At 40.8% G+C, this 25736-nt stretch overlaps 2 protein-coding genes across 2 annotated transcripts; both read right to left on the bottom strand.

Moving 5' to 3' along the window:
• Positions 1-454: 454 nt before the first annotated feature.
• LOC100553928 (ferritin light chain, oocyte isoform) lies at positions 455-7158 on the bottom strand. The gene is made up of 4 exons (XM_008117499.2): positions 6902-7158; positions 2577-2723; positions 1245-1370; positions 455-766 (listed from the first exon to the last, which is right to left on the bottom strand). The coding sequence occupies exons 1-4, from the start codon at positions 7001-7003 to the stop codon at positions 608-610; spliced, it is 534 nt and encodes a 177-aa protein (XP_008115706.2). The 5' UTR covers positions 7004-7158; the 3' UTR covers positions 455-607.
• Positions 7159-18025: 10867 nt separating this feature from the next.
• On the bottom strand, positions 18026-24645 carry LOC100553728 (ferritin heavy chain A). The gene is made up of 4 exons (XM_003225269.3): positions 24271-24645; positions 19639-19785; positions 19105-19230; positions 18026-18333 (listed from the first exon to the last, which is right to left on the bottom strand). The coding sequence occupies exons 1-4, from the start codon at positions 24370-24372 to the stop codon at positions 18175-18177; spliced, it is 534 nt and encodes a 177-aa protein (XP_003225317.1). The 5' UTR covers positions 24373-24645; the 3' UTR covers positions 18026-18174.
• Positions 24646-25736: the final 1091 nt, after the last annotated feature.

Here is a 25736-nt window from a genome sequence, read left to right as displayed (position 1 = left end):
CACATTCTCAAAATAGTACTGGGGGATAACCACTCAGGGCTGCTGTTTTTGTTCAGAAAAAGTCATGCTGCACCTGCCATTCAGCGTATTTATATGGTGCCTTCCCACCCATATAACCATTAAGTGACTCGGGGCATTTTAAGAGATCTTTTACAGCTTTCCTCCCCATAGGTTGGTGTCACAGGAAAAATAGCAAGAATGTGGAAAGAACTGCTAATCCCTATAGCGTAAGTTTTTGTAACAACTGTAGAACCTCGGGATGTGTTACCATCCTGCTGAGAGACAGGAGCTCACCCCCATCTTGTGGATTTAAACCAGCAACCTTAGGGTCAGCAGTCCAGCCGGCACACGTTTTTAACCCATTACACGCTTCTGTGGCTCCTGAATATTATGAAGGTAAGCATTGTCAACTGTGAATCTTTCCTTCTCGTCATGCAGTGACACATACGCTCCATTAGTGCTTAATGCCAAGTTTATTTAATGCCAGTTACAGACTCCCACACATGCATAACATGAGCAAGGATACAGAGACCTTTTATGTATTGAGCTGACCAAAGCACATTTGGACAAGGCTGCAGGAGTCAGGAGGGAGCCAGGACTTCAAGGCTCAGTCACTGGACTCGCCCAGGGTGAGACGGTCAAAGAGGTATTCACCCAGGCCTTCTTCGCTGGCACGCACACGCTTCAGGTTGGTCATATGGTCTCCCAGCTTCTTGATCAACTTCACCTCCTCATCAAGGTAGTGGGTCTCCAGAAAGTCGCACAGCTTAAGGAGAAATAGGAAAAAAACTTAACACCAATGATTCGTATGATTTTGTACTTTAACCTCAATCTTATCCTTGAATTTGGAGTTTGTTTCACATTATGCATCTGTTCAGCGTGACAAAAATCTAGCCCAATACAAAATCCCATCAGAGTTCAAAGAAACACTAAATGTCATTTAGCCAAAAACCCTTCAAACCAGGAGACTGATTTGTTTACCAAGCATGAAGTTGGCTATGGTTGTAATGGCTCAGCAACTATTGTTTATAACAGCAAAGACAAGCTTATCTCCAAGAAATCTCTACACATAGTCTCTGGCAGAGGAGGCTGTACTCGCATATAATCTGATGAACAAAGCCATGCAAGTTTGCAGAGTGAGATCACAGAAACATTCAACCACATGCCATTTTCAGATACTTTCTACTACATGGAAGCTTTAATGGGTACCAAACCTAAAGCTGCCAACTTCCAGTAATACTTACATGGGGGTCAGTATGACGGGAAGCCACCTTATGCAAGTCCAGCAGAGCTTGGTTCACACTCTTCTCCAGGTTGAGGGCCACCTCCATGGCAGTAGCTCCATTCTTCCATTCATCTTGTTCTGGTTTCTGGAATGAGTAGTAGAGAACAACACTGGGATCATGTGCCAACTGTATGCCCTTCCCCTACTTATGTCTCTAATTTTCCTGATAGTGTATTGATTTTTGTATCCAACTCTGTACTATAATAAATTCAACTGCCAAAACAAATAAGAGCAAAAGCCACTGATAATATGAGATGTATCAGCATGTGCAGGCAAGGGGTGCGGGGGAACTGTCACTTTAGTACAAATTTAACGAAGCCTAACAAGGGCATCAAATTGTGCTTTTATGTGCACCGCTCCGAGTTCCCTTCGGAGTGAGAATGGCGGGATATAAATATGGCAAATAAATATAAAAAATAACAATTACTAAGTCTATGAAGCCACATAATGTTAGGTGTAAGCTAGGGAATCAAAATAGAAAACTGGATGCATGATGGGAACTTCTACTATCCTGGAGAAAAGAATGAAAGCATTTTGAATTCTCCCATATTTTACTGCAGGTCACCAATTCGTCCACGCACCATCAGTCCTTGCCAGCACAGCCAATGGATGAGGGAGAGGGAGATCTATCCATGGGACTTTAAAAAATGTACACAATACAACATAACCCACAGGAAGGGACAGTGATGCACCAGATATAATATCTCCCCAGTATTTTTGTCTTCCTCCTGCAAAATTCCACATTCAGCATAGTCATTGGCAGATGACAAAAATATTTTAATGATGGGCTCAATAGTTATAAGTGTGTAATTTTCACGACTTGCTGAGAGAAGCCAAACTACTTTCCTTATTATTATTGAACCACCACTTTAAGATTTTAGCAAGCATTTCTTGGACTTAGAAGCATCTTCCATGCATCTAATTTAGCTTACTTCCTAAGAGGACTCAACAGCAAACATTGATGTCCTATTTCTCACTGGTTGATCATTTAGAAAGCATCTAACAAATTTCTGAAACAGCTCAACTACGCAGGAGTCAAATAATTTTGGGGAGACTCAAACAAACCCAGGTTAGTCTTGGGGCATTTAAACTTTCCTACATCTAGCCTTTCTTCACCCAAGTTCACACCTTCTCTGTTGAAAAGACACACATCATGGCATTCAGCTTCACTTCATCCGCTTCTATCCAGAAATCCAAGTTCCTCTTTGTTTTTAATAAAAACTATGCCTATTTCTGCTACAACCACACATCCCTCGTTTGAACAGACTCTCCTGTCCTCTTTGCAACTCACTTTGATATCCTGCAGGACAACTCTACCCCCGCGGCGATTTTGGAAGGTCAAGAGCTTCTCAGCTTGCTCATGCTTCTCCTCAGACAGGTGCTGGAAGAAGGAGTAGAACTTGGAGAGAGCCACATCATCCCGGTTGAAGTAAAAGGCCTGGCAGGAAGAAAGGAAAAGCAGATGAGGCATACTACTACCCAAAACTAAATGTAAAGTGATATTTGGAGAGATGCATTTTCCCTATTGTACAGCTCCAAAACCAGGATTCAGTTGGCAACCTTTGCCCAAAGGAGAAAAAGCTTGATGAGATGTTAAGTGTAACGACCACAAAACTCATTGCACTCCAAACTGCCATCTTTTCCCCATGGAAAGCCGCTCTCTGTGACCATGGAGTTGGCGTCAACAAATTCAGGAATCCACTGCCTGAAAGTATCCCCCCAAAAAAACCAATCCTTGATTTGCCGTTTGATACAAGAACTGGAGTGAACGGACACTAAAGTTTCCTCTGATTCTATGACACTATTTTACTACACAATTATATACAATGATACTTGAGCACAGTAAAGTAATGATACTTTAGGTTCACTGTAGTTCATTTCAAACATAACAAACCATGGTTTGGAGTAACCCAATTTAGGGTTTTCCATGGCAAAGAAATTACGAGTTCTGACTGGAAACAAACCAGAAATCCCAAAGTTAGTCTAAGAATGATCCCATTGTAACTGGGAATTTCAGTTTTGCTATAGTACAGATCCTATGATGTGACTACAGTGACCAGCACTGCATGACTAGACATCACAACAGTTGTTGCAGTTTAAACTTGATTTAATAGTTGTACTGATTTTGGGTTTGATCTTAAGACTGAAGTTTCCCAAAGAGATAAGGTTTGTTTTATCTCCTGAACCATGGAACTTCCCTCCACTATAAACAGACATTGTGTCTGTTTCCACGTCTCCCTCCTCTTTCAACCCAAATCAACATCATTGGTGGTTGTGTGTGTTCCACATTGTATGGCCATGTTCCAGAAGCATTCTCTCCTTTGCCCACATCTATGGCAGGCATCCTCAAAATCATTTGATTTACAGATAAGCCGTCCCTGAAATTGATCCCAACCCTAGCACTGAAGGCTATGAGCTTTTAATAATTAACTTTCACTGTCTCTGTAATGTTTGTTCAGAAGTTCATACAAACAAGCAATCCAGAGTGAACTTTGCTATCAAAATACCAAACCACATGGGACACAAAGGGGGGCAAAAATACAGGGCAGGAAAAGGTTAAGAATTCTCCAGCTGGAATCCAAACAATGTTGAGAGTCTCCAACAGGAATTTGTGAGTTGGGAAACCAGAAAAGTAACTTTGTATGTCCAAAACCAAGCTAAAAGAAGGAATCATGGACGTGAGATAACAAACATGTCCTAAAAAGTTAAAACACCATACAACATAATACAATAATGAACGTAAGTACACAAAACATACCAATCAATCAATTAACCAAATTGCACCAATTCTACACTGTAGATCAGACAGCGGCAAACTTGGGCCCTCCAGGTGTTTTGGACTTCAACTCCCAAAATTCCTAACAGCCGGTAGACTGTTAGGAATTGTGGGAGTTGAAGTCCAAAACGCCTGGTGGGCCCAAGTTTGCCCATGCCTACTTTAGATTCTATAGCCTTAAGCCATGGAAATTACAGTGGTATAAAACTATAGTAATTGCAGCCATGGATAAGACCATGCATAGCTAGAGTGAGAATACAGCATCCAACAGAGAGCAGCAATGTAGGCAAATGTAGTCTCCAGATTTACAAAAGCACTAAACAAAGGAGTAATATTTAAGAGTGAGGAGGAAGGAGAAAACAAAAAACTGATTGTTTTTCAAGGTAGGTAGTTTGCAATGCTCAGTCCATATCTACTTGAAAGGAGGAGGGGGGCGGTCTACATAGATAAAAGCCAGGTGCAAAGCTCAGTAGGTGGGAGTCTCTATAGTTGCAAATAACAAGGAAGCCAGTGATGTCATTCAGAGAAATGGCTGCCAGCTGATAAGATAAAGCCAGCATTCTGTATGCAGTCTTGCTGACAAAGGACAAGCTGATTGAAAGCAGACATCCTGTAACTATTTTAAAAGCCATGGCTCAATTGAAGGGGGTTGTAGTTTGGTAAGCAATAGCACTCTTTGGCAGAGAAGGAGAAAGACCTTGTAAAACTACAACTCCTTCTGTTTCTACAGTATTCAGCTATGGCTTTCATTTCACAGTGCAGGTGCACCCTAGCATTTTCTGAAAAAATAAGTATCAAAATCCTTCACCAAGCTACAAATCCTCTATCTACACTGTAGAATTAAAGCAGTTTGACACCACTTTAACTGCTGTGGCTCAATGCTATGGATTCCTGGGAATTGTAGTTTTAAAAGGTTCTTAACTTTCTGTCAAAGATTGTTGGTGTCTGACCAAACTACAAATCCCAGGATTACACAGCATCGAACCATGGCAGCTCAAGTAGTGTGAGGCTGCATTCTTTCTATTGTAGATGCACCCAACATCATGCTCCATTGCTACAGTGTTATCAGTCCAATGTAATTGATCTGGCTATCTCCTCTGGGATGCTATGGTTTGCAGTTTAATGAATACAGGATATGCAGTTGAAAGTGCTGTAACTGTGTAGTGCGATATGAAACTATAGGTCTCGCGCTGCTCAGTATGGCAACACATGGTAGGGGAAATCATTAAATAGGTCTTGATATATCAGAACAGAAGAAATGATATATATACACTGTCAAAGACTTTCATGGCCAGAATCACTGGGTTGCTGTGAGTTTTCCAGGCTGTATGGCCATGTTCCTAAAGCATTCTCTCCTGACGTTTCGCCCGCATCTATGGCAGGCATCCTCAGAAGTTGTGAGGTCTGTTGGAAACAAGGCAAGTAGGGTTTATATCTCTGTGGAAAGTCCAGGGTGGGAGAGAACTATTGTCTGTTTGAGGCCAGCATGAATGTTGCAATTGGCTGGTTTAATTAGTACTGAATGGCCTTGTAGCTTCAAAGCCTGGCTACTTCCTGCCTGGGGAATCCTTTGTTGGGTGTTAGCTGGCCCTGATTGTTTCCTGTCTGGAATTTCTAGGGACTGTTAGGAATTGTGGAGTTGAAGTCCAAAACACCTTGAGAACCAAAGTTTGCCCGTGGCTGCTCTAGTGTTCTCCATTACAGTACAGTCTCACTTATCCAACATAAACGGGCCGGCAGAATGTTGGATAAGCGAGTATGTTGGATAATAAGGAAAGATTAAGAAAAAGCCTATTAAACATCAAATTAGGTTATGATTTTACAAATGAAGCACCAAAACATCATGTTAGACAACAAATTTGGCAGAAAAAGTAGTTCAATACGCAGTAATGCTATGTAGTAATTACTGTATTTATGAATTTAGCACCAAAATATCACAATATATTGAAAACATTGACTCCAAAAATGCGTTGGATAATCCAGAATGTTGGATAAGTGAGACTCTACTGTACTTCCAAAACACTCTCACCAACTAAATCTAATAAGCAAAACACCCGCTGATGTATTTTATTAATGTTTTAACTATATATGCTCTTATTGTTTTTTTATTTTAATCTGATGATTCATGGGCTCGGTCCCCATGTGAACCACTTGGGTTCCCTCAAGGTGATGGGAGGCAGGTTATAAAGAAAGTTTTTTTATTATTACAGTAGAGTCTCACTTATCCAACGTTCTGGATTATCCAACGCATTTTTGTAGTCAATGTTTTCAATGCATTGTGATATTTTGGTGCTAAATTCGTAAATACAGTAATTACGACATAGCATTAATGTGTAATGAACTACTTTTTCTGTCAAATTTGTTGTATAACATGATGTTTTGGTGCTTAATTTGTAACATTATAATCTATTTTGATGTTTAATAGGCTTTTTCTTAATATCTCCTTATTATCCAACATATTCGCTTATCCAACATTCTGCCGGCCCGTTTATGTTGGATAAGTGAGACTCTAGTGTATTATTAAAATTACCTACTAAAACTAATAAAATTATACAAACATATAGGCAAACATAAATAAATACAAAGAAACATATAGAGCCCCCCTTCTAAACAGCTGTATAAAATCCACATTGAACGGGATTATATGGCAGTGTGGACTCTGATAAACCAGTTCAAAGCAGGTATTGTGCATTTTCTGCCTTGATGTTTTGGGTTATATGGCTGTTTGGAAAGGCCCAGGCATTGTTGCAAGGGACCACAAGGGCCTGCCTCCAATCTCTGTCGAAAACCCTCCATAGAAGGAAATAAACAACAGGTTTCACCTATCTTGAGATACTCACCAAAGAGAGGTATTTGTAGCCAGCATGGAGGAACTGGTTGACCATACGGTTCACTCCAGCTTCACTCTCGGTGTGGTAATTCTGGCGAACCTGGGAGCTCATGGTGGATGGAAAAAAAATAAAGGATAATTAGCTGCAAGTGTGGGAAATAAAGGATGGGGCGGCCGCGAACCTGCTCCGTTCAAGCACTGTTGAAGCAAGAGCAAAGGCGCTGCACCGACGGCTGGGCGGATCTGAGCAGGCCTCGCGCGGAGGAGGCCTTTTATACCCGGCCGGGCGGCTCTTCCAGGAACCTCCCTCCGTGCGGAGTGCAGAAGGCAAAGCCCCGCCCCCTTTTCTCAGGAAGGGAGGGGGGCTGTTGTTTTCCCTGCATTTGAGCGTTTCCAGCTGGGTAGCCATTGGCAAGGCAAAAAACTACCTTTTTTAATAGGGAAATTTTATTTGATTCTTCTTTTTTAAACTTGTGTATATTTTTTGGAAAAAATTTTTACATAGTAAACATGTAAACGGGATATTTATTATGGGGAAATTTTATTCTTCTTTTTGAACCTTCATCTATGTATGCATGCATGTATGTATGTATGCTGCAATTGGCCAGCCTGATTAGCATTGAATAGCCTTGCAGCTTCAAAGCCTGACTGCTTCCTGCCTGGAGTATCTTTTGTTGGGAGGTGTTTGCTTGAGATACACACCAACTACTCTTAAGCAATCTAACAATTGGTCAGCTTGATTAGCATTGAATAGCCTTGCAGCTTCAAAGCCTGGCTGCTTCCTTCCACATCATCTGCTTTGAACTGGATTATATGAGTCTACACTGCCATATAATTCAGTTCAAAGCAAATCTGGATTTTATATTGGCAGTGTAGAAGGGGCCATAGATGCACCCTTAGAGGCAAAGATTAGGAGGGTTATTTTCCAGGTGGTTCATGATTGGAAAATTCCATGCTATATAAAGCCCTGCTGTTTGAATGGAGGGAAACATTTTTTTAAGGGAGCAACCGTTATCATAGTTTCCAATTCAAATCTGTACTTTTGGTTCATTAATCACACTCTATGTGCCTATTTGTCTCTGCCGAGTGTCCAAAATGTAGCCTTGGATTTGGACACACAAATGATACGCAAAATGCCTTGTGGCTGAGTATATTATTTATTATTACAATAAAAAACCCATAAGTCAATGCAATAGTTACATACATCTTACATACACTTTCCTATATCCCAAAATCTGATCCGAGTTCAACGCAGATAATCTAGGTTCAGATCCTGGGATATAGGGCAGTGTGGACTCAGCCTTACACATATATAGAAAGCAGTGAGCGCACAATATACTGTACTGGGAAATATAAACAGGCCATGTTGGGATTGTACACAAGGATATAATGAAAAGTGTTGAAAGATATTTTGAAAACAGCTTAATAAAATATGTTTAAAATTGAGCACAGAATAGATATAATTAAAACCAAACAATTATATCAATTACATTACATTTCTACAGGTGTTGCTTGTCAGGTAACCAAGTCTATGATTCTATGATTCTAAGTCACAAGCAACACCTGATGATATTCCTGCTTTCGAAAATTTAAAGAGATAGGAGCCCTTTCCAGTTTTCATTCTGGGAGCCCCTATCCCTGACCAAACTCCAAAGCAGATAATTGGATCAAACTGGATTCTGGTTTTATTTTCATCTCATCTGAAGATAATTTTCTGAGAGGATGGTCCATTGTGAATACTGGGATCAACATTTAGCCCTTATGCCTTCAACGATTGCCACTCTTTATTGATAACCTGCTTTTCTCTAATCGAGAAAATGGCATGTATTGCTCTCCTCTTCCTTATTTCATCTTCCCAACAATCCTATGAGGGCCCTTCCAGACAGGCCCTATATCCCAGGATCTGATCTCGGGTTTTCTGTTTATCCCAGATTCTCTGGCAGTGTGGAATCATATAATACAGACAGTTTAAAGCAGAAAATCTGGGATAACATCCTGGGATATAAGGTGTGCCTTGAAGGGCCCTGAGAAAGAGAGTGTATAGAATCATGTAGTAGGCATGGGCAAACTTCAGCCTTCCAGGTGTTTTGGACTTTAACTCCCACAATTCCTAACAGTCCACCGGCTGTTAGGAATTGTGGGAGCTGAAGTCCAAAACACCTGGAGGGCCAAAGTGTGCCCATACCTGTCTTAAAGGATTTACATGATTCAGAATTACATACTAGAACTCTATTCTGCAAAGTGCCCACCCATACCTGGTGCCTCACCATTATGTTGTAGTTCAACATAATGATATTTATAATCTTTGAGAGTGGCTTATCAGCCTGTGCATTAAAGAGGATTGTGAAGAACATTTTATTGATTAGCCCTTAGGCCATATCAAAGTACCAAGCCAAACAACCAGGCTCGAAAAGACCTGGTTACATTCTATACAAATATTAAATAAAACACTTGTAACAATACAATAAATAAATATAATAAAACGGAGTGTGCACATTATATGTCATTGTCACCCCTACAGTTTACCCCGATCAGCCCCACATATGTGGATCTCAATCGTATTGTTTTGCTCAAGTAAAAAGAGGGAAACTTGGGATGCATCTACACTGTGGAATTAATGCAGTTTGATAACCCATTAATTGCCATGGCAATGATGCTATGGAATAATTGGAATTGGAATTTGGAGAGGTACCAGAACTCTTTGGCAGAAAACGCGGCTTTGTAAAACTAGAAATCCCAGTATTCTATTGCATTGAGCCTTTAGTTAAAGTGGTCTCAAACTGCGTTAATTCTACACTGTGGGTGCACCCCAAGGCTGCTGATTTCTTTACGAAGAGAATTAAATAGCATAAAGAAGCATGTCATTTTCCCTTCTCTTGCCCCATATAAGGTGCTGTTCATTATGACCATGACTCAGCAAAAAGCAACTTTAGTCACATGGTAAAAAAATTAAACCCTAGCATGATTCAGCAAAAAGCACATCCTGCTTCCTCTTCCTCCCCCATTGTTTGTTATTCGTTTCAAGCCCAGGAGGCCTTGAAGCTGTTCTATTTGTCCCTCCCCCCTCCAAAATAATCAAGATAAATAGTAATGCAAGGGGAGGAAACCCCCCTTTTTTGTTGTTCCTTTGTTAGTTCTCAGACATTGGAAAGTTTGCATATTCTAGTTCTGTTTTAATTGATCTGGATATAAGCATTGCTCAGATATATCATTCTTTCCAAAAATCTGGGCAATACTTATAAAATAAACTGTTGGTTCTTAACCGTTAGGCATTATCAGAAATAAGGATTAATATATATTAATTGAGATTTCTTCCTTCCCTTGCATGTTTTTTTTCCAGGATCTTTGCTTAAACAGCTGAAGGGGAAAAGGAAGGGGCCTGAGGCTGTTAGGAATGGTGGGAGTTGAAGTCCAAAACACCTGGAGGGCCCAAGTTTGCCCATGCCTGATCTATACTGTAGAATTAATACCATTTGACACCACTTTAGCTGCCATGGTTCAGTGCTATGTAAACCTGGATGCACACTCCATCGTTCTTGATTTTGGCTTCTCAAGAAAGGAACTCTGTTCTTTCATTTCTTCCCCTTCTTCATTTCCGTTTAGAACAAGCAGAGTCAGGGGACAGAAAGATATTTTCACTTCCCATTTTAAGTTCATTTTCTAGAGACCCGGGTTCATTTGCATCTCTCGTGGTCTTTTCACGTGGGTCCGGCTTTGAGGGGACAAGTGAAGCAATGAGGAAATGACACACGGCTGACAATGATGCAACTGAGAGCTGGGGAGAGCAATCCAATGTTAGATAAGGTGCATGAGAATGCTGATCTTAATAGAAGGTCAGCAAATCACACTCATAGCTAGGTTGTATTTTTCCCAAAGTGGAGGATCCTTTTTTGCAAATTCTGCCTTCCATTTTCTAACTACATCTACACTGTAGAATTAATGCAGTTTGGTGACACTTTTACTGCTGTTACTCAATGTTATGCAATCATGGGAGTTCTAGTTTGGTCTGGCACCCGCACCCTTTAGCAGAGGAAGCTAAAGACATTGTAAAACTACAAATCCCAAGATTCCATAGCATTGAGCTTTGCCAATTTATTTTATCATGTCAGAAGTGACTTGAGAACATACTGCAAGTCACTTCAAGTGTGAGAGATTTTGCCATCTACAAAGATATTGCCCTGGGGATGCCCGGATATGTTATTGGGAGGCTTATCTCATGTTTCTCGAAAGCTAGAGCTGACGGACAGAAGCTCACCCCGTTTATGCGGATTCGAACCTGCAACCTTCAGGTCAGCAGTTCACAAGGGTTTAACCCATTGCACCACCACAGCTCCAGCTATGTCAGTTTAAAATGGTATGAAACCAGATTTATTTTATATGTAGATGCACTTATAATCTGTTTGCGAAGATTTGGAAATCTCAAAAGTTTTGCACTTTTTGATTGTTCTACTTGACATCTTAATGCAATATATAGATTTTGGATCTCCATAACATTTGAATCAATGTCTATCCTAGCCTTTACCATTCAGAAAATGGTTAGGGGTTTACTTTATGATTTGTTTAATTATTAGTACCAGGAATCAAGAGAAATGCTTATGAGGTTTCTGCCTCCTGAATGACTATATTTGGCACTGGGTACTATATAGCTCAACTTGAATGAAAGAAGGCTGTTCTGCCTTGGTCAAGAAACAAAATATTTTGTGTTTGAAAGAGTGGGTGGGTGAGAACATCCAGTTTCTCCTTTGCTATACTTTGTTTATTATTTACCCCAGTTCAAAGGAATGCAGGTTCTGCATATTTTTTGCCAAGGTCATCATCATGCGGATGACACATGACACCAGATGTGGTGAAACAGCATTGAGACATACATAGTGGCTTCGAAAAAGGCAAGAAGATCTGAGATCAGAAGAAACCACTGTTATATTGTTTGGCTGTATCTCAGTGTGACATAATGGCTTGACTCTGCAGATCAGGGTTCGAATTGCCGCTTGGCCATGAAAACCCACACTCTCAGCCCCAGAAGACCCTGTGATAGGTTTGCCTTATTATCACCATAAGTTAAGAATAATTTGAAGGCACACAACAACATAATCTTCTCTACAGATACTATTAAATAATAGTAGAATTATGTAGACTATAATAGTACAATAGTATAATAATATAATTTAAATAAACAATAATATTCATAAAGTGTATTAAAGTGTATTACTCTTGTGATGATATCGGGGTGGCATCTAGTCTAATCTCCCTCTGCCAGGCAGGAAGACACAGGCAAAGCCTTCCCAAACGATAGCTATCTAAGCTCAGTTCAAAAACCTCCAGTTAAGGAGACTATACTGGTCTCACAAGCACTCTATGCTTCACTAGAGTTGGAAGGGATCTCCAAAGGGCATCTAGTCCAACCCCCTTCCGCCAAGCAGGCAAACACTGTCAAAGCCCACCTGGATGAGCATCCAGCCTCCATTTAAAAAACTTCCAGAGTGGTTTGATCCCTACAGACATGGAGTGCTGGTGCTGTTCAAGTGTTGAGCATGTTATAACCTTTCAATCTGCACATTTTTTTTGTTAAATTGTAGTCTCTACTGTTAAAACAGATCAGTTTCCAATTAAAATAAAATCGGTTGACAACAATACAGTAGAATCTCACTTATCCAACACTCGCTTATCCAACGTTCTGGAGTATCCAACGCATTTTTGTAGTCAATGTTTTCAATATATCGTGATATTTTGGTGCTAAATTCATAATACAGTAATTACTACATAGCATTCCTGCCTATTGAACTACTTTTTCTGCCAAATTTGTTGTCTAACATGATGTTTTGGTGCTTTATTTGTAAAATCATAACCTAATTTGATGTTTAATAGGCTTTTCCTTAATGCCTCCTTATTATCCAACATATTCGCTTATCCAACATTCTGCCAGCCTGTTTATGTTGGATAAGTGAGACTCTACTGTATTTGTGATGAACCACATGTAACGGCTCTAAAGGAAACCACAAGAAGTATAAACTTCTTTTACAGAATAAAAATTACATTAAGTTTATAGATATTACTATGTATATGTATGCGTGTGTATGTTATATATATATATATATATATATATATATATATATATATACACACACACACACACACACACACACACACACACACACACACACATATATATATACATATATATCTCTATACACACACACACACACACACATATATAGTATGACATTCTTAGAAATGGTTGGTTTAACCGCTTGATTCCTTGTTAAACTGAATGGCGATGTCAGAAAAATGATGCATGTCTAAAAAGCATATTGCTAACATGGTAAGGTTAGAAAGCTCTGACTTAAAGGAAACAGACATTGAGTTTATGGTATTCTTATACAAATATTGTTTGACAAAACTATCATCAAAGAACTGATTTAATGGTAATATAATAGCATATAAAATTTTCCTGGAAAGGGCCTGAGGCTGTTTCTGTGAGTTTTCCAGACTGTATGGCCTCAAGCAGACAAGAGTTTTTTTTCTCCCACCTTGGACATTCCACAGATATATAAACGCTACTTGCCTGGTTTCCAACAGACTCACAACCTGTGAGGAAGCCTGCCATAAATGTGAGTGAAACGTTAGAAGAGATTGCTTCTGGAACATGGCCACACAGCCCGGAAAACTCACAGCAACCCAGTGATTCCGGCCATTAAAGCCTTCGACAACACATTTAACATTTTCCTATTAATACTAATAGCAATTCATGCATGATTTGATTGATTTGTTTTTTAAGAGAGAAAAGCTAAACTTGCTCATTGGGAAAAAGCAGTCTTCTAGAGACTAAAAGATTTATTTGATAAAATAAATGAATGAGTTAATGGTAAAAAAAAAAAAATCCCCCCCAAAAAGGAGGGAATCTTTCAAATCATGGCTTCTAATTGATCAAGAAATCTATTTCTCAGAACATAAATTAGACAATGCATCAAGCAGCAAGGGATATAACTCCATTTAAAAATGTTTCATTACAATATCAGAATAAGGTCAACATTATATCTCCAATCAATTTCCATACTCCGTAAGTAAATACTGTATTTTGTCTGCTTTAAATCTTCCACAGTTTGGTATGACTTATTGATTTTTCTTTCTGGAGGTTTTGACAAAAGACATCAAATCTGAAAATGTTGGAAAACATTACATGAATAACCAAGATAAGCATAAATGTATGAAACTAATGAAGAATAGCTTGCTTTTGACACAGAGAAAGTATGTGCCAAGGAGCAATTACACATCCATCCTTGAAGCTTCAGCATTGCCAAGCCTACTCCCTACAATTTCTATCATCCCAGTGATTGCGACCAGAGCTGTGTGGTTTGTGGATAATGGGATCTATGGTCATATATACCCCAAAGGCAATGGGTTGGAGAAGGCTTGCCTAAAGATTGTCAAAGCATGTGAAGGCATGGAAAACTTTGCCTTTTTCAGAAGTAAGTGGAAATTCCCGCTGAAACTAACAGAGTATTTTTGACCTCCAATTGCATTTCATTTTGGTCTTATCTTCAGGTCTTTGAGTTAAAGGGTAAAGGTTGAACAGTTTCCAGCTTTATCTAGTAATTAACCTGTGCTGAACCATGTGTTCCCACGCCTCCTTTGCCAATCTGTTCCCAAAATGAGTTTGCTTTAAAAATAAATGGCAAATCAAATGGGTGTGATTTTGCAGCCACACCAGGCATGGGCAAACTTTGACCCTCCAGGTGTTTTGGACTTCAACTCCCACCATTCCTAACAGCCTCAGGCCCCTTCCCTTAAGCGGCCGAGGGGGGAAAGGAAAGGGCCTGAGGCTGTTAGGAATGGTGGGAGTTGAAGTCCAAAACACCTGGAGGGCCCAAGTTTGCCCATACCTGATCTACACTGTAGAATGAATGTGGTTTCATACCACTTTTAACTGTCAAAGCTCAATGCTGTTGAATCTTGGGATCTGTAGCTTTACAAGGTATTTAACCTTCTTTGTCAGAGTGCTGGTGACATACCAAACTACAACTCCCATTATTCCACGACATTGAATCATGGTCGTTAAAGAGGTGTCAAACTGTATTAATTCTACAGGTGGCTTTTATCAATCCTCCATTTCCAAGTAGAACACTCCAGATAATCCCTTGGACCATCTATCCCTAAACACTGCTAATACCAATTCTGTTTAGTTATATCTCTATAATTATTCATTAAATATTGTTAAGGTGATTTTGTGTAGTTTGGTTTCAGCTGGTTACCTACATGATTTTGTGCACCTACTTTTCCATGAGCTCAGAGAGCACTAAAGGAAAAGTATAAATGTCTCAATTGTTCTTTGGGAAATCAAATTTAAAATGGGGCTTTTAAGTTCACACTTTTCGTTACATGCTATAAAAGAAAGATAACAACTAGGTGAGAGAGAGAAGGTATGGGAAGGCTACAGTAATTATGCCTCAACTGACAATGTAAGTATTTTCTAGGTGAAAGAGTCCACAATGCACTGTAAAAGAAATTGTATTAAGGATCATCTATCTGTAAGTCACAAAGGAAAGTACAGCATCCCATCAGATTCTTGGTGTGGCCAAGAGAGAGAAATGAAGCCTTGGAGTGCATTTACACTGCTGATTTAATACAGTTTCACACCATTTTAACTGCTGTGGCTCACTGTTGTGACATAACGGGAGTTGTAATTTGGTGAGTCGCTAGAACTCTTTGATATAGAAGACTAACAACCCTGTAAAACTACAGTTCACATGATTCTATAAAATTGAGCCATGCAGTTAAAGTGGTGTCAGACTGCAGTAATTCCACAGTGTGGATGTACCCAAAGGAAAGAGGCAAGTTTGTCACTGAAATCATCATACCAACAACAACTTTAGACTGTACCATAGTGTGTCCCTTGATTAACAAAATCATACAACAAAAAGAAAAATAAAGTCCTAATTAGAGGGAGAGGAAGAATTGTTTTTATCCAATTGCTGCCAGTTAGAAGGCTAAGCTCCGCCCACTTGGTCTCCTAGCAACCCACTCAGCCCAGGGGACAGGCAGAGTTAGGCCTCACTTAGGCCTCTTCCACACTGCCTATAAAATACAGATTATCTGATTTTAACTGGATTATATGCCAGTGTAGACTCAAGGCCCTTTCACACAGCTATATAACCCATTTATAATGGATTTAATGTAAGGTAAAACCTTTACCCTTTACCTTAACTACCACCAATTCCTAAATAATTTATTTCCCATACCACCATACTTCGCCACAGCAACGCGTGGCTGGGCACAGCTAGTTGCTTTATATCTGTCTATGGGAATATAGCCAGACACCTCTTCTATGCTCCATCAGATACAGAATAGCCATAGGCCATGCTTCAGCAATTGTGCAATAAGTTTGAGAGGGGGATAAATAGCTTAGCATGACATGATCTGCATGTGAAACTATTATGCTACACTAAGTCAGGAAGCATTGCAGCCATGGAGTTGCATCTCAGTTGTGCTACACCATTTTGCTAAGAGTTGCAACACTATGGAACTATAAATGCACATTGGTTTCTGCTGCATGGATTCAAATTCCAGGAAAAGAGATTCCACCTAAACATCAGGAAGCAGTTGGAGTGGAATAAGTTAGTTCAAAGGGTGGGGATCTGCTTCTCCAGATTTTTTAAATCTGACATTGGATGGCCATCTGTCGGGGGTGTTTTAGTGGTGTATTCCTGCATGGTCGGGGGGGGGGGTGTTGAACTGGACAGCCCTTGTGGCTGCTTCCCACTCAATGATTCAATGTCTATGTATGCCTTGTTTTGCCACACACACCAAGGATTGCATCCCTTCTATCAACCATTGTTTGCTATTAGGAAGCTATTGGGCTTATGACTATTTTCTCACTTTTGCAGCTGTTTTGGTGAAAGCCAATATTGATTTCCACGATGTGTTGTATCAACTCTTGCACAGGGTAAGAAGCCATAGAAGTGAACTATTGCAGGACTGTTATCTCTAAAGTGCAGCCCTGGGTGGAGTGATGCATGTGTTTTCAAAAGTAGTTTGCCTCCATTTTCTTCTGGAGGCAAGGTGGCCAAGATCTAATCTGGAGCTGCTAACAATTGTAATAATACAGGGAAACTTTACATTCACATTGCCACTAGCCATCATGATCACTGATGAAGTGATGGCGGGTGAGTGATTCAAAACCATCACATTTCCTCCATCCCCAAGTCTCTCAGGACAGAATATTAATTTTCAGAATAATGGTGGATGGCAGTTCCAACACTCTTCACATTTGGCTATGTTAATAAGATTGATGGGAGTTATACAATATTTTTAAAATCATTTCAAAAGCAACTTGAGAACATACTGCCAAGTTGCTTCTGATGTGAAATAATTGGCTATCTACAGAGATGTTGCCCAGGGGAGGCCTGGATGTGTTACCATTCTGCTGGGAGGCTTCTCTCATGTCCTCGCAAGCTAGAGCTGACAGACAGGAGCTCAACCTGTCTTGCAGATTCAGAACGGCAACCTTCAGGCCAGCAGGCCAGCCGGCACAAGATTTTAACCCACTGCACCACCACAGCTCATGTGCCATATGATCCGGAGGCTCTCAATTTACCCACCATAGACCACATTGAGCCATATTTCAAAAGTTAATACTCCAGGGACTATGGACGGACTGAGTGTAGGAAACCAGATTGAAGAAAGTTGTCAGAGTTTGAATTTCAGCTAGGAAGTGGGCAAATTGTGGCTCTCCTGCTACTGGGAGACTGCAGCTCCCATTATCTTCAACTATTATAGACAATTCTGCAAGATCATATAAATTGTATTCCAACTAGATTTAGATGCAGAGATATGATATAGTGGTTTTGAATGTCGAATTAGGACTGCAGGAGGCAAGGTTCACTCAGAGAAACCCACCGGATGACCTTGAACAGGTCATTCTCTCTCGCCCTCAAAGAAAGGCAATGACAAAGAAATGTTGCCAAGAAAACTCAGAGTTGTCATAAATTAGAATCTATTTGAATGCACAGCAACATACTTATAGAGGATGACAAGTTGGCCAACTCCTGCATCTAGGAATTAAATCGCCTTCTCTTAAGTTTTTATAACCACCCATGTAAACAAAAATATAAACAAAATAATGAATAAGAGACAAGTGTTAAACTGGTGAACCCTTGTTTATTGGAAGCATGCCAACTGAGAGATGGCAGGTACATCCCCGCTTGACTGGGGCACGGCAACGGTGGTGGAAATGGGTCGGTTTCTGTGGGTTCACAGAGGGAGCGCTCACAGGAACGGGGGACACGATCAGCTGCTGCTCTCCCCCAAGGTGTGCTTGTCAAAGAGGTATTCCCCAAGCCCACTCTGGTCTGCTCCCAGGCGCCGAAGGTTGGTAATGTAGTCACCCAGGACTTTGATGGCTTTGACTTGCTCATCGAGGTAGTGTGTTTCCAAGAAGTCACACAGCTGGCAACAAAGAAGAAGTGAGATGTCACTAACAAAAACCCACATCCAATGGACAACCCAACAAGCTACTTTGATTAGAAACATATCTGTTTTCTCCCCAGTGCTTAGTCCCCAAGACACACTGAATCAGTGGTAATCTAGAGTTTCTATTAAAGCCATTGTAGTTTTTTTGGAGGGGGGAGGGGTGGATGAAATGAATAGCTTTCCTTATCTGTGTCTTACAGAAAGGATGAGAAACCTGTGGTTCCCTAGATGTTGTTAAGCATACTTTCCTTATCATTCCTCCAGTCACGCTGATAGGGGTTGATAGCATTTTGAGTGCAACAACACTGGAAAGGCCACAGGCTCACCATCCCTGGACGACAACAGTGGTTCTCAGCCTTTTGGCCTCAAGATATTTTAAGATGTCACTTTCCAGAATCCCTGGTCATTGCATATGCTTGTTGAGGCTTCTGGGATCTGAAGTCCAAAAGCTCTAGAGCAGACCTGCACAACCCTCCGGGTATTTTGGACTTGAGCTCCCAGAATTCCTGGTCATCGGAACAGATGGCTAGGGCTTCTGGAATTTGGAGGCCCAAACACCTGATCTAGAGAATCAAAAGTTGAACACTGGACTTAAAGAAGTCCACTACTAACAGAGACAACTGGCAGAGATGCCTGGACTATTAATACAATTGCCCAGCAGCATCAATTTCCCTGCAGTCCACTATCTTTTGGTATTTCAGACAGATTTTAACACCCAAAGATGAGCCCCACAGCCACAATACTTACATGTGGGTCACCTTGATCGCTTGCCAGTCGGTGCAGATCCAAGAGCGCTTGGTTCACACTCTTTTCTAGATGAAGGGCTGCCTCCATGGCATCAACAGTTTTGCCCCAAGAGTCTTTTTCTGGTTTCTGTAGAGACAAAGGAATGGATCTGGTTTTATAAACCTTTCCTTTAAAATACTTGAGTGCTGTTTTAACTTCTGGAACAGTGACTTTCACCATGGGTAGAGGCAGGGTTTGAAGTGAGACAGAACTGAGGAAGTACGAGAATAGAAAGCAATAGATGGCCATCTTGCTTCGCTTTAAAAACTTCCAGAGGAGGAGACTCCAACACACTCAGGGGCAGCATATTCCACTGTGGAACAGCTCTTGCTGCCAGGAAAATTTTCCTAATGTTTCGGTGTTATCTCTTTCTCTGTAGTTTCAAAGCAGTTGGAGAAGTCCCTCCCTACTGGATTGATTTGTATGTTGCCTTTCTCCCAGAATGGGGCTCGCTCAGTTCTGGAGAACCAGGGCATTGAATTCCCAAATGCATACCTTGATATCCTGCAGAAGAACCCGTCCGCCACGCTGGCTCTGGAACTTCAGCAGCTTCTCAGCGTGTTCTCGCTCCTCGTGCGACTGTGACCGGAAGAATTCGGCAACGTGTCGAAGGGAAACATCATCCCGGTCGAAGTAGGATGACTGTGGAAGAGAACATAAGGAAGCAAAGATAGCATTGGTGACTAATGGCCACATGAGCAGAGAAGTTTACTGGTAGATTTCAGATGATTAGCACCACATCAGCAAAGGTTTCTGATTTTTGTGTAGCAATTCTCTCAAAAGGGACTGAATTATTAAACTCACATTTGGGTATTCAGTTGAAGAAATTTATGAGGTTGTATCTTGTATTCCCAGAGTCTGGTTAGTAGTTTTTAAACGAAACTTATGTAACATACTGCTATCCCCACTCTGCTCTCCTTTAAAAAGCTTTTAAAAACTTATTTATGCACCCTAGCTTATGGAGAAGAGGAGTACTAGCAAATCTATGTGTGTGTGTGAATGTGCGTGTGTGTTACGTATACATACACACACACTCGCCAAAATATTGGACACCTACCTCAGCCCACTAGACAACGTAAACTATTTTATGTTTTTAATGCATTTAGTGTAATTTGTATGAGTTTGTGTTATATTATGTTCATTTAAGTTTAATTTTTACTATTTTGGTTAGTTTTATAAGTTATATTGAGATTGTTTTATTCGTTCTTGACTTGATTTGTTGTCTGTCTGTTTTCGGCATTGAATGTTCGCCATTTTTGTTACTCATTGGAAACCGCCCTAAGTCCCCCTGGGGAGATAGGGTGGGTTACAAATAAAGTATTATTATTATTATTACCCCCAACACAATATCAGTACAGAACTTTAAAAAAGAATCTTAAGGGGTAATAGCGCTATTCATTACTTTTTAAAAAAGCATATTGAAATAAAAAGTCTTAACATCTGGATTAAAATAATCCCTCAAAAAGCACCCCAAGCATTACCTAGCCTTGTCCCAAAAAGCAATACACAAAAAATAATACTGCTGCCAATTGCTAAATTGTTTGGAAGAGGAACATAATTACGCCCTTGTTATTCACAAAGCAACATGTTACAACTCTGGCAATTTCTGGGCTAAGCATGTCTTCAGAGGAGCTTGTTGCTTCATGAAAGGTAAAGCAGATATAGCAAGTCTATTTGCCCCTGGGTTGAAAAATCCAAGATGCATTAAAGAGGGGTATATGGATGGATACATTTCTATAGAACTAGGAAACATTTGGGTGGACAGTGGTTGGGAAAGCAAGATTCTGAAGCAGTATATAGATTTGTGTTGTTGAAGGCTTTCATGGCCAAGATCACAGGGTTGTTGTATGTCTTTCGGGCTGTGTGGCCATGTTCCAGAATACTTCTGGAACATGGCCAAACAGCCCGAAAGACATACAACAACCCAGTATATAGATTTATTGACTAGTCCTCTGACTATATCAACAGTAGAAGCTGAAGAAGTATATGAAATTCATCTACAGAATAAGAGAACAAGTTGTCCATGCAGTGCCTCAAAATTTCAAGGAAAAAGGAAAGGAATCCAGTTTTGGGAAAACCCCAAGCTCTTTTGTGTAACTCTTGGGTCAGTGCAAGTCAGGGCTCGGTTAACAAATGCACGAGCCACCAACTATGTCGAGTTTAACAAGCCCCCAAAGCATTTACCCATAAAATATGCAGTATGTAAAATGTGAAATTGGCAATGGAGGCTATGCTTTGTTGTGTTTGGCATTTGTTCATATTCTTGATACCCTAAGCTACATCTTGCTTTGTTTATACACAATCCAAATGCTGGGACACCACAAAATGGCTCCCAGCCAGCCAGTCGAAGCTGCTTGTTTTGTTGGCGATCCCAAAGAAAACAAGAACTCTATTCAACATGTGGCAGCAGACTGCACCATCCCAATGCTTTTCAGTTACATACGGATTCATTATTCTTAAAAGTAATGTCTCAAGCACACATTACGACTCATTAAAAACAGGAAGTGCAGTGCAAGCAGATTTTAAAACCATCATCTACCACCACAAACACCTGGTTTGGTTGCTTAGGACCAGTAATTTTGTACATGATGTTATTTTCTCTTGTTGTGGTAAGAGGTTTAGAGCAAAAAATGAAGGCAAGCGGATTTGCAGATGAGGCTGAAAGGGGAGAAGTATGTGTCTCAATTTGAAAGACGAGGCAGTCTTTTGCCAATTGCAAAATGTGATTGTTTATCACATTCACTTCTGTCCAGCCACACAAGATTTAAACCAGAAGCACACAAATGATCAGGAATCTACAGATCCATGTCACACAACTCAGCATAAAAATAGGGCGCGGAGCAGAAACACACAAATCTGGATATCTTCCTTGTTTGGAAGAGACAGTGCAATGTTAAGAAGCGAATGTTGGACAAAGGAGAAAAAATACAAACATGTCATAGAAATGGCAGTTCAAGCCTGGATTAACCCAAGACTCTTTAAAGCAACCGAACTGCACAAAATGGAGGACAGTGGGATCACAGGACATCTTGAAAGCCATACACATCTCAGGGCCCTTCCACACAGCCATATAACCCAGAATATCAAGGCAGAAAACCCCACAATATCTGTTTTGAATATCAGAGTCCACATTGCCATATTCCAGTTCGAAGCAGAAAATGTGGGATTTTATACAGCTGTGTGGAAGGGGCCCAAGTGTTTCCAGAGATTTCTTCCCTAACCTTAAATTGTTCAGCTGACAAATCCTACTGTAGTTTGACACCACTTTTAACTGCTAAGGCTCAATACTATGGAATAATAGTTGTAATTTCATGAAGCCCCAGCGCTCTTTGGCAGAGAAGGCTTTGTAAAACTTTCATAATTCGACTGCACTGAAACAGCGCAATTAAAAAGATGTCAAACTGAAATAATTCTACAGTGTAGATGCACCCTGAGCCCAGCAAATGATTTGTAATGTCCATTGTAAAGGCACTGTTGGAATCAAATACATGGACACTGCAACATGGACACTGGAAAGTGCATATCAGGATGGAGCCTATTTGATTTTTCTTGAGTTAATAATTTCCTCTGATAGCAAGAAGTACAAAGAAAGCACAGACATCTTTCTTCTCATACAGGAAATGGGGCAAATGGAGATTACAGTGGGAGAGGAAAGATAGAAGAGAAGGAGGATTAGCGAGGGAGGAGGCCTGGAAACAGTACTGCCATGGGACATATTATTTATCTCCCCAACCCATAGGGTTATCTTTGCTTCTCACATTTGTGGGTCCACCCAAAACGAGCCCAAAAGAAGCAACTGTTAGAAAGGCGGAGGAGTACAAAAGTATTGTAAATGAGAGAGAGAGAAAGATATCAGTAATTCCAGGCAAAAAGGCATGAATTAGTTATGCCTTTAAGTCACCTGTTGATTGATATGGTACCTGTCTGATTTTGGAAGCTAAGTGGACAACCAATGAATAACGGCAGCTATCAGCTATATTTCAGAGGCAGGAACCAGCAAACCCACATCCAAATTAAGACATCCTTGGGTTGCGGTGAGTTTTCCAGGCTGTATGGCCATGTTCCAGAAGCATTCTCTCCTGCCATCAAGATAACCTTACTGAATTCATTAAGCCACTATAAGTCAATAAGTGACTTTTAAGGGGCACATACACACACATTCATTTCATGTAGTTTGGTTACTCAGAAGTGGTTTGCCATTGCTAATAATAATAATAATATTTATTTTTAACCCATCCTCTCTCCTCAAGGGGATTCAGGTCGGCTATAATACAGCCTGAAAGTCCTATTATTTCCTACTGATCTCCCTTCAAGGTACTAATGATGCTTGGAGAGTAGGAAAAGAAAGAGAGAACCTAACAACTAAGCTTTCTCTGGGTTGCTGTGAGTTTTCCAGGCATAATGGCCAAGTTCCAGAAGCATTCTCTCCTGATGTTCCGCCCACATCGATGGCAGGCATCCCTAGAGGTTGTGAGGTCTGTTGGAAACAAGGCTAGTGGGGTTTATATATCTGTGGAATAAGGTCCAGGGTGGGAGAAATAACTCCTGTCTGTTTGAGTAAAGTGTGAATGTTGCAATCAAACACTTTGATTAGCATTTAACAGCCTTACAGCTTCAAAGTTTGGCTGCTTCCTGCCTGGGGGAATCTTTCTCTATACTTATGATGAGCTTGCAGTAGGGTATTGAGGAGCTAATATTAGCAAGGGGGAAGAAGCAGAAGCAGAAAAAGAACAGTCTGTGTAAGTTGAAAGTTGCTCCTCTTCCCCTCTTTTTTCTTTCTCAAACCAAATGCAAACACTGCTGTAAGCAAGGGTTGTTGGGGAAAGGGAGTTCTCATCATCTGGGACCCTGTTCTGACTTTCCCCGGGGCATCTACACTGTAGAGTTAACACAGTTAGACACCACTTCATCTTCCACGACTGAAAGGTATGGAATGATGGGAGTTGGACTTTCAAAACAGGTTTAGTTTAGCCTTTTCTCTTCATGAGTCAACTCTCATGACTCCCAAGCAGATAAAAGTGGGATCAAACTGCGTTAATGCTACAGTACAGACCCCCCGCCCTTTCCTATGTTCCCTTTTCTCCAGACTTTTGGAAAGAGGGAGGATATGTGGCACAGGAAACCCACCATGGAGAGGTAGACGTAGCTGGCGTAGAGCTCCATGTTGACCATGCGGTTGATGGCAGCTTCGCAGTCGCGGTGGTAGTTCTGGCGGATTTGGGACTCCATGGCGGTCTGGACTAGAAGGAGGCTGGAAGGAGTCGGTCAGTCAGGCAGTCAGTCGGAGGAGGTCTTTCTCTTTCTCTTCCTGCGAATTGGAATCGGGGGTGGTCAAAAAGAAAGGAAAGAAGAAGGCGAAGAAGTGGTTGGTGCTGGACCGGGTCCCGTTCAAACACTGTTGAAGCAAGAACCCAGCTCTGCCGGACAAAGGGAGTCGTGCGCCTTTTATAGCGTGGCTGGAGAGGTCCAAAACACCAGTGGGACGTGCGCAGGCGCAGATGAGACCAAAGGGGAGGAGGAGGAGCCCCACCCCAATGCTTGGCTCTGGGCCCTAAGGAGGCATCAGAATGAGTTTTGTACCCTCAAGGGCATTTTTTTCTGTGCCAGGCATAGGCAAAGTTGAGCCCTCCAGGTGTTTTGGACTTCAACTCCCACCATTCCTAACAGCCTCAGGCCCTTTCTTTTTGCCCCTCAGCCGCTTAAGCGGCTGAGGGGCAAAAAGAAGGGGCCTGAGGCTGTTAGGAATGGTGGGAGTTGAAGTCCAAAACACCTGGAGGAACGGCCCAAGTTTGCCCATGCCTGCAAATTGGTAAATTATATCCAAGGAAAAGTAGTAGTCCCACATTATCTGAGTGCAGATTCAAATAACCCAGTTCAAAGCAGATATTGTGGGATTTTCTGCCTTGATATTCTGTGATATATGGCTGTTTGCAAGGGTCCCCAGTGATTCCGGCTATGAAAGCTTTCAACGTACATGCAGAGACACAGACGCACATAAAATCAGGCTCTGACACATGCACACTTTTTTCACATACATACTCTTTGACACACACACACCGGCTCTTTCACACACAACAAACTCACAGACACTTGCTTTTACACAGGCAGTCCCCAGGTTACAAACCTATCTATATATATAAAAGCGTAATGAAATTTTGGCCTAGGACAAAACAACAAAACTACACATCCCAGAAACACTAAACTTGGAAGCACAACCCCTCATCCATGCCTCTACGTTCATACAACAAAAATAAAATAAAAATAAAGTCCTAATTAGAGGGAGAGGAAGAATTGTTTTTATCCAATTGCTGCCAGTTAGAAGGCTAAGCTCCGTCAGGGGAAAACCTTTATCCTTTACCTTAACAAGCACCAATACCTCAATACTTTATTTGCCATACCACCATACTTCGCCACAGCAACGCGTGGCCGGGCACAGCTAGTCCCTTATATATATATAAAAGCAAAAAGCAAGGTTTATTTTTATATATATATATATATATATATATATATATATATATATATATATGTTTTAACCTGTGTATAACAGAGGGCAGACTGTGTGTGTGTGTATACACATATATATACAGTAGAGT

The sequence above is a fragment of the Anolis carolinensis genome, chromosome 6, assembly GCF_035594765.1.
Source record: "Anolis carolinensis isolate JA03-04 chromosome 6, rAnoCar3.1.pri, whole genome shotgun sequence".
Taxonomy (NCBI): domain Eukaryota; kingdom Metazoa; phylum Chordata; class Lepidosauria; order Squamata; family Dactyloidae; genus Anolis; species Anolis carolinensis.
The sequence above is the reverse complement of the archived record's forward strand: the minus strand, read 5'-3'. Positions and strand labels throughout refer to the sequence as shown.

What these genes read in the sequence shown, in the direction of transcription:
- LOC100553928 (XM_008117499.2), bottom strand. Translation starts at nt 7,003, where the DNA reads ATGAGCTCCCAGGTTCGCCAGAATTACCACACCGAGAGTGAAGCTGGA. An exon ending in GCTACAAATACCTCTCTTTG is followed by an intron (nt 2,724 to 6,901) that starts GTGAGTATCTCA and finishes TCTTCCTGCCAG; the next exon opens with GCCTTTTACTTCAACCGGGA. An exon ending in TTGTCCTGCAGGATATCAAA is followed by an intron (nt 1,371 to 2,576) that starts GTGAGTTGCAAA and finishes TACTCATTCCAG; the next exon opens with AAACCAGAACAAGATGAATG.
- LOC100553728 (XM_003225269.3), bottom strand. Translation starts at nt 24,372, where the DNA reads ATGGAGTCCCAAATCCGCCAGAACTACCACCGCGACTGCGAAGCTGCC. An exon ending in GCTACGTCTACCTCTCCATG is followed by an intron (nt 19,786 to 24,270) that starts GTGGGTTTCCTG and finishes TCTCTTCCACAG; the next exon opens with TCATCCTACTTCGACCGGGA. An exon ending in TTCTTCTGCAGGATATCAAG is followed by an intron (nt 19,231 to 19,638) that starts GTATGCATTTGG and finishes TTGTCTCTACAG; the next exon opens with AAACCAGAAAAAGACTCTTG.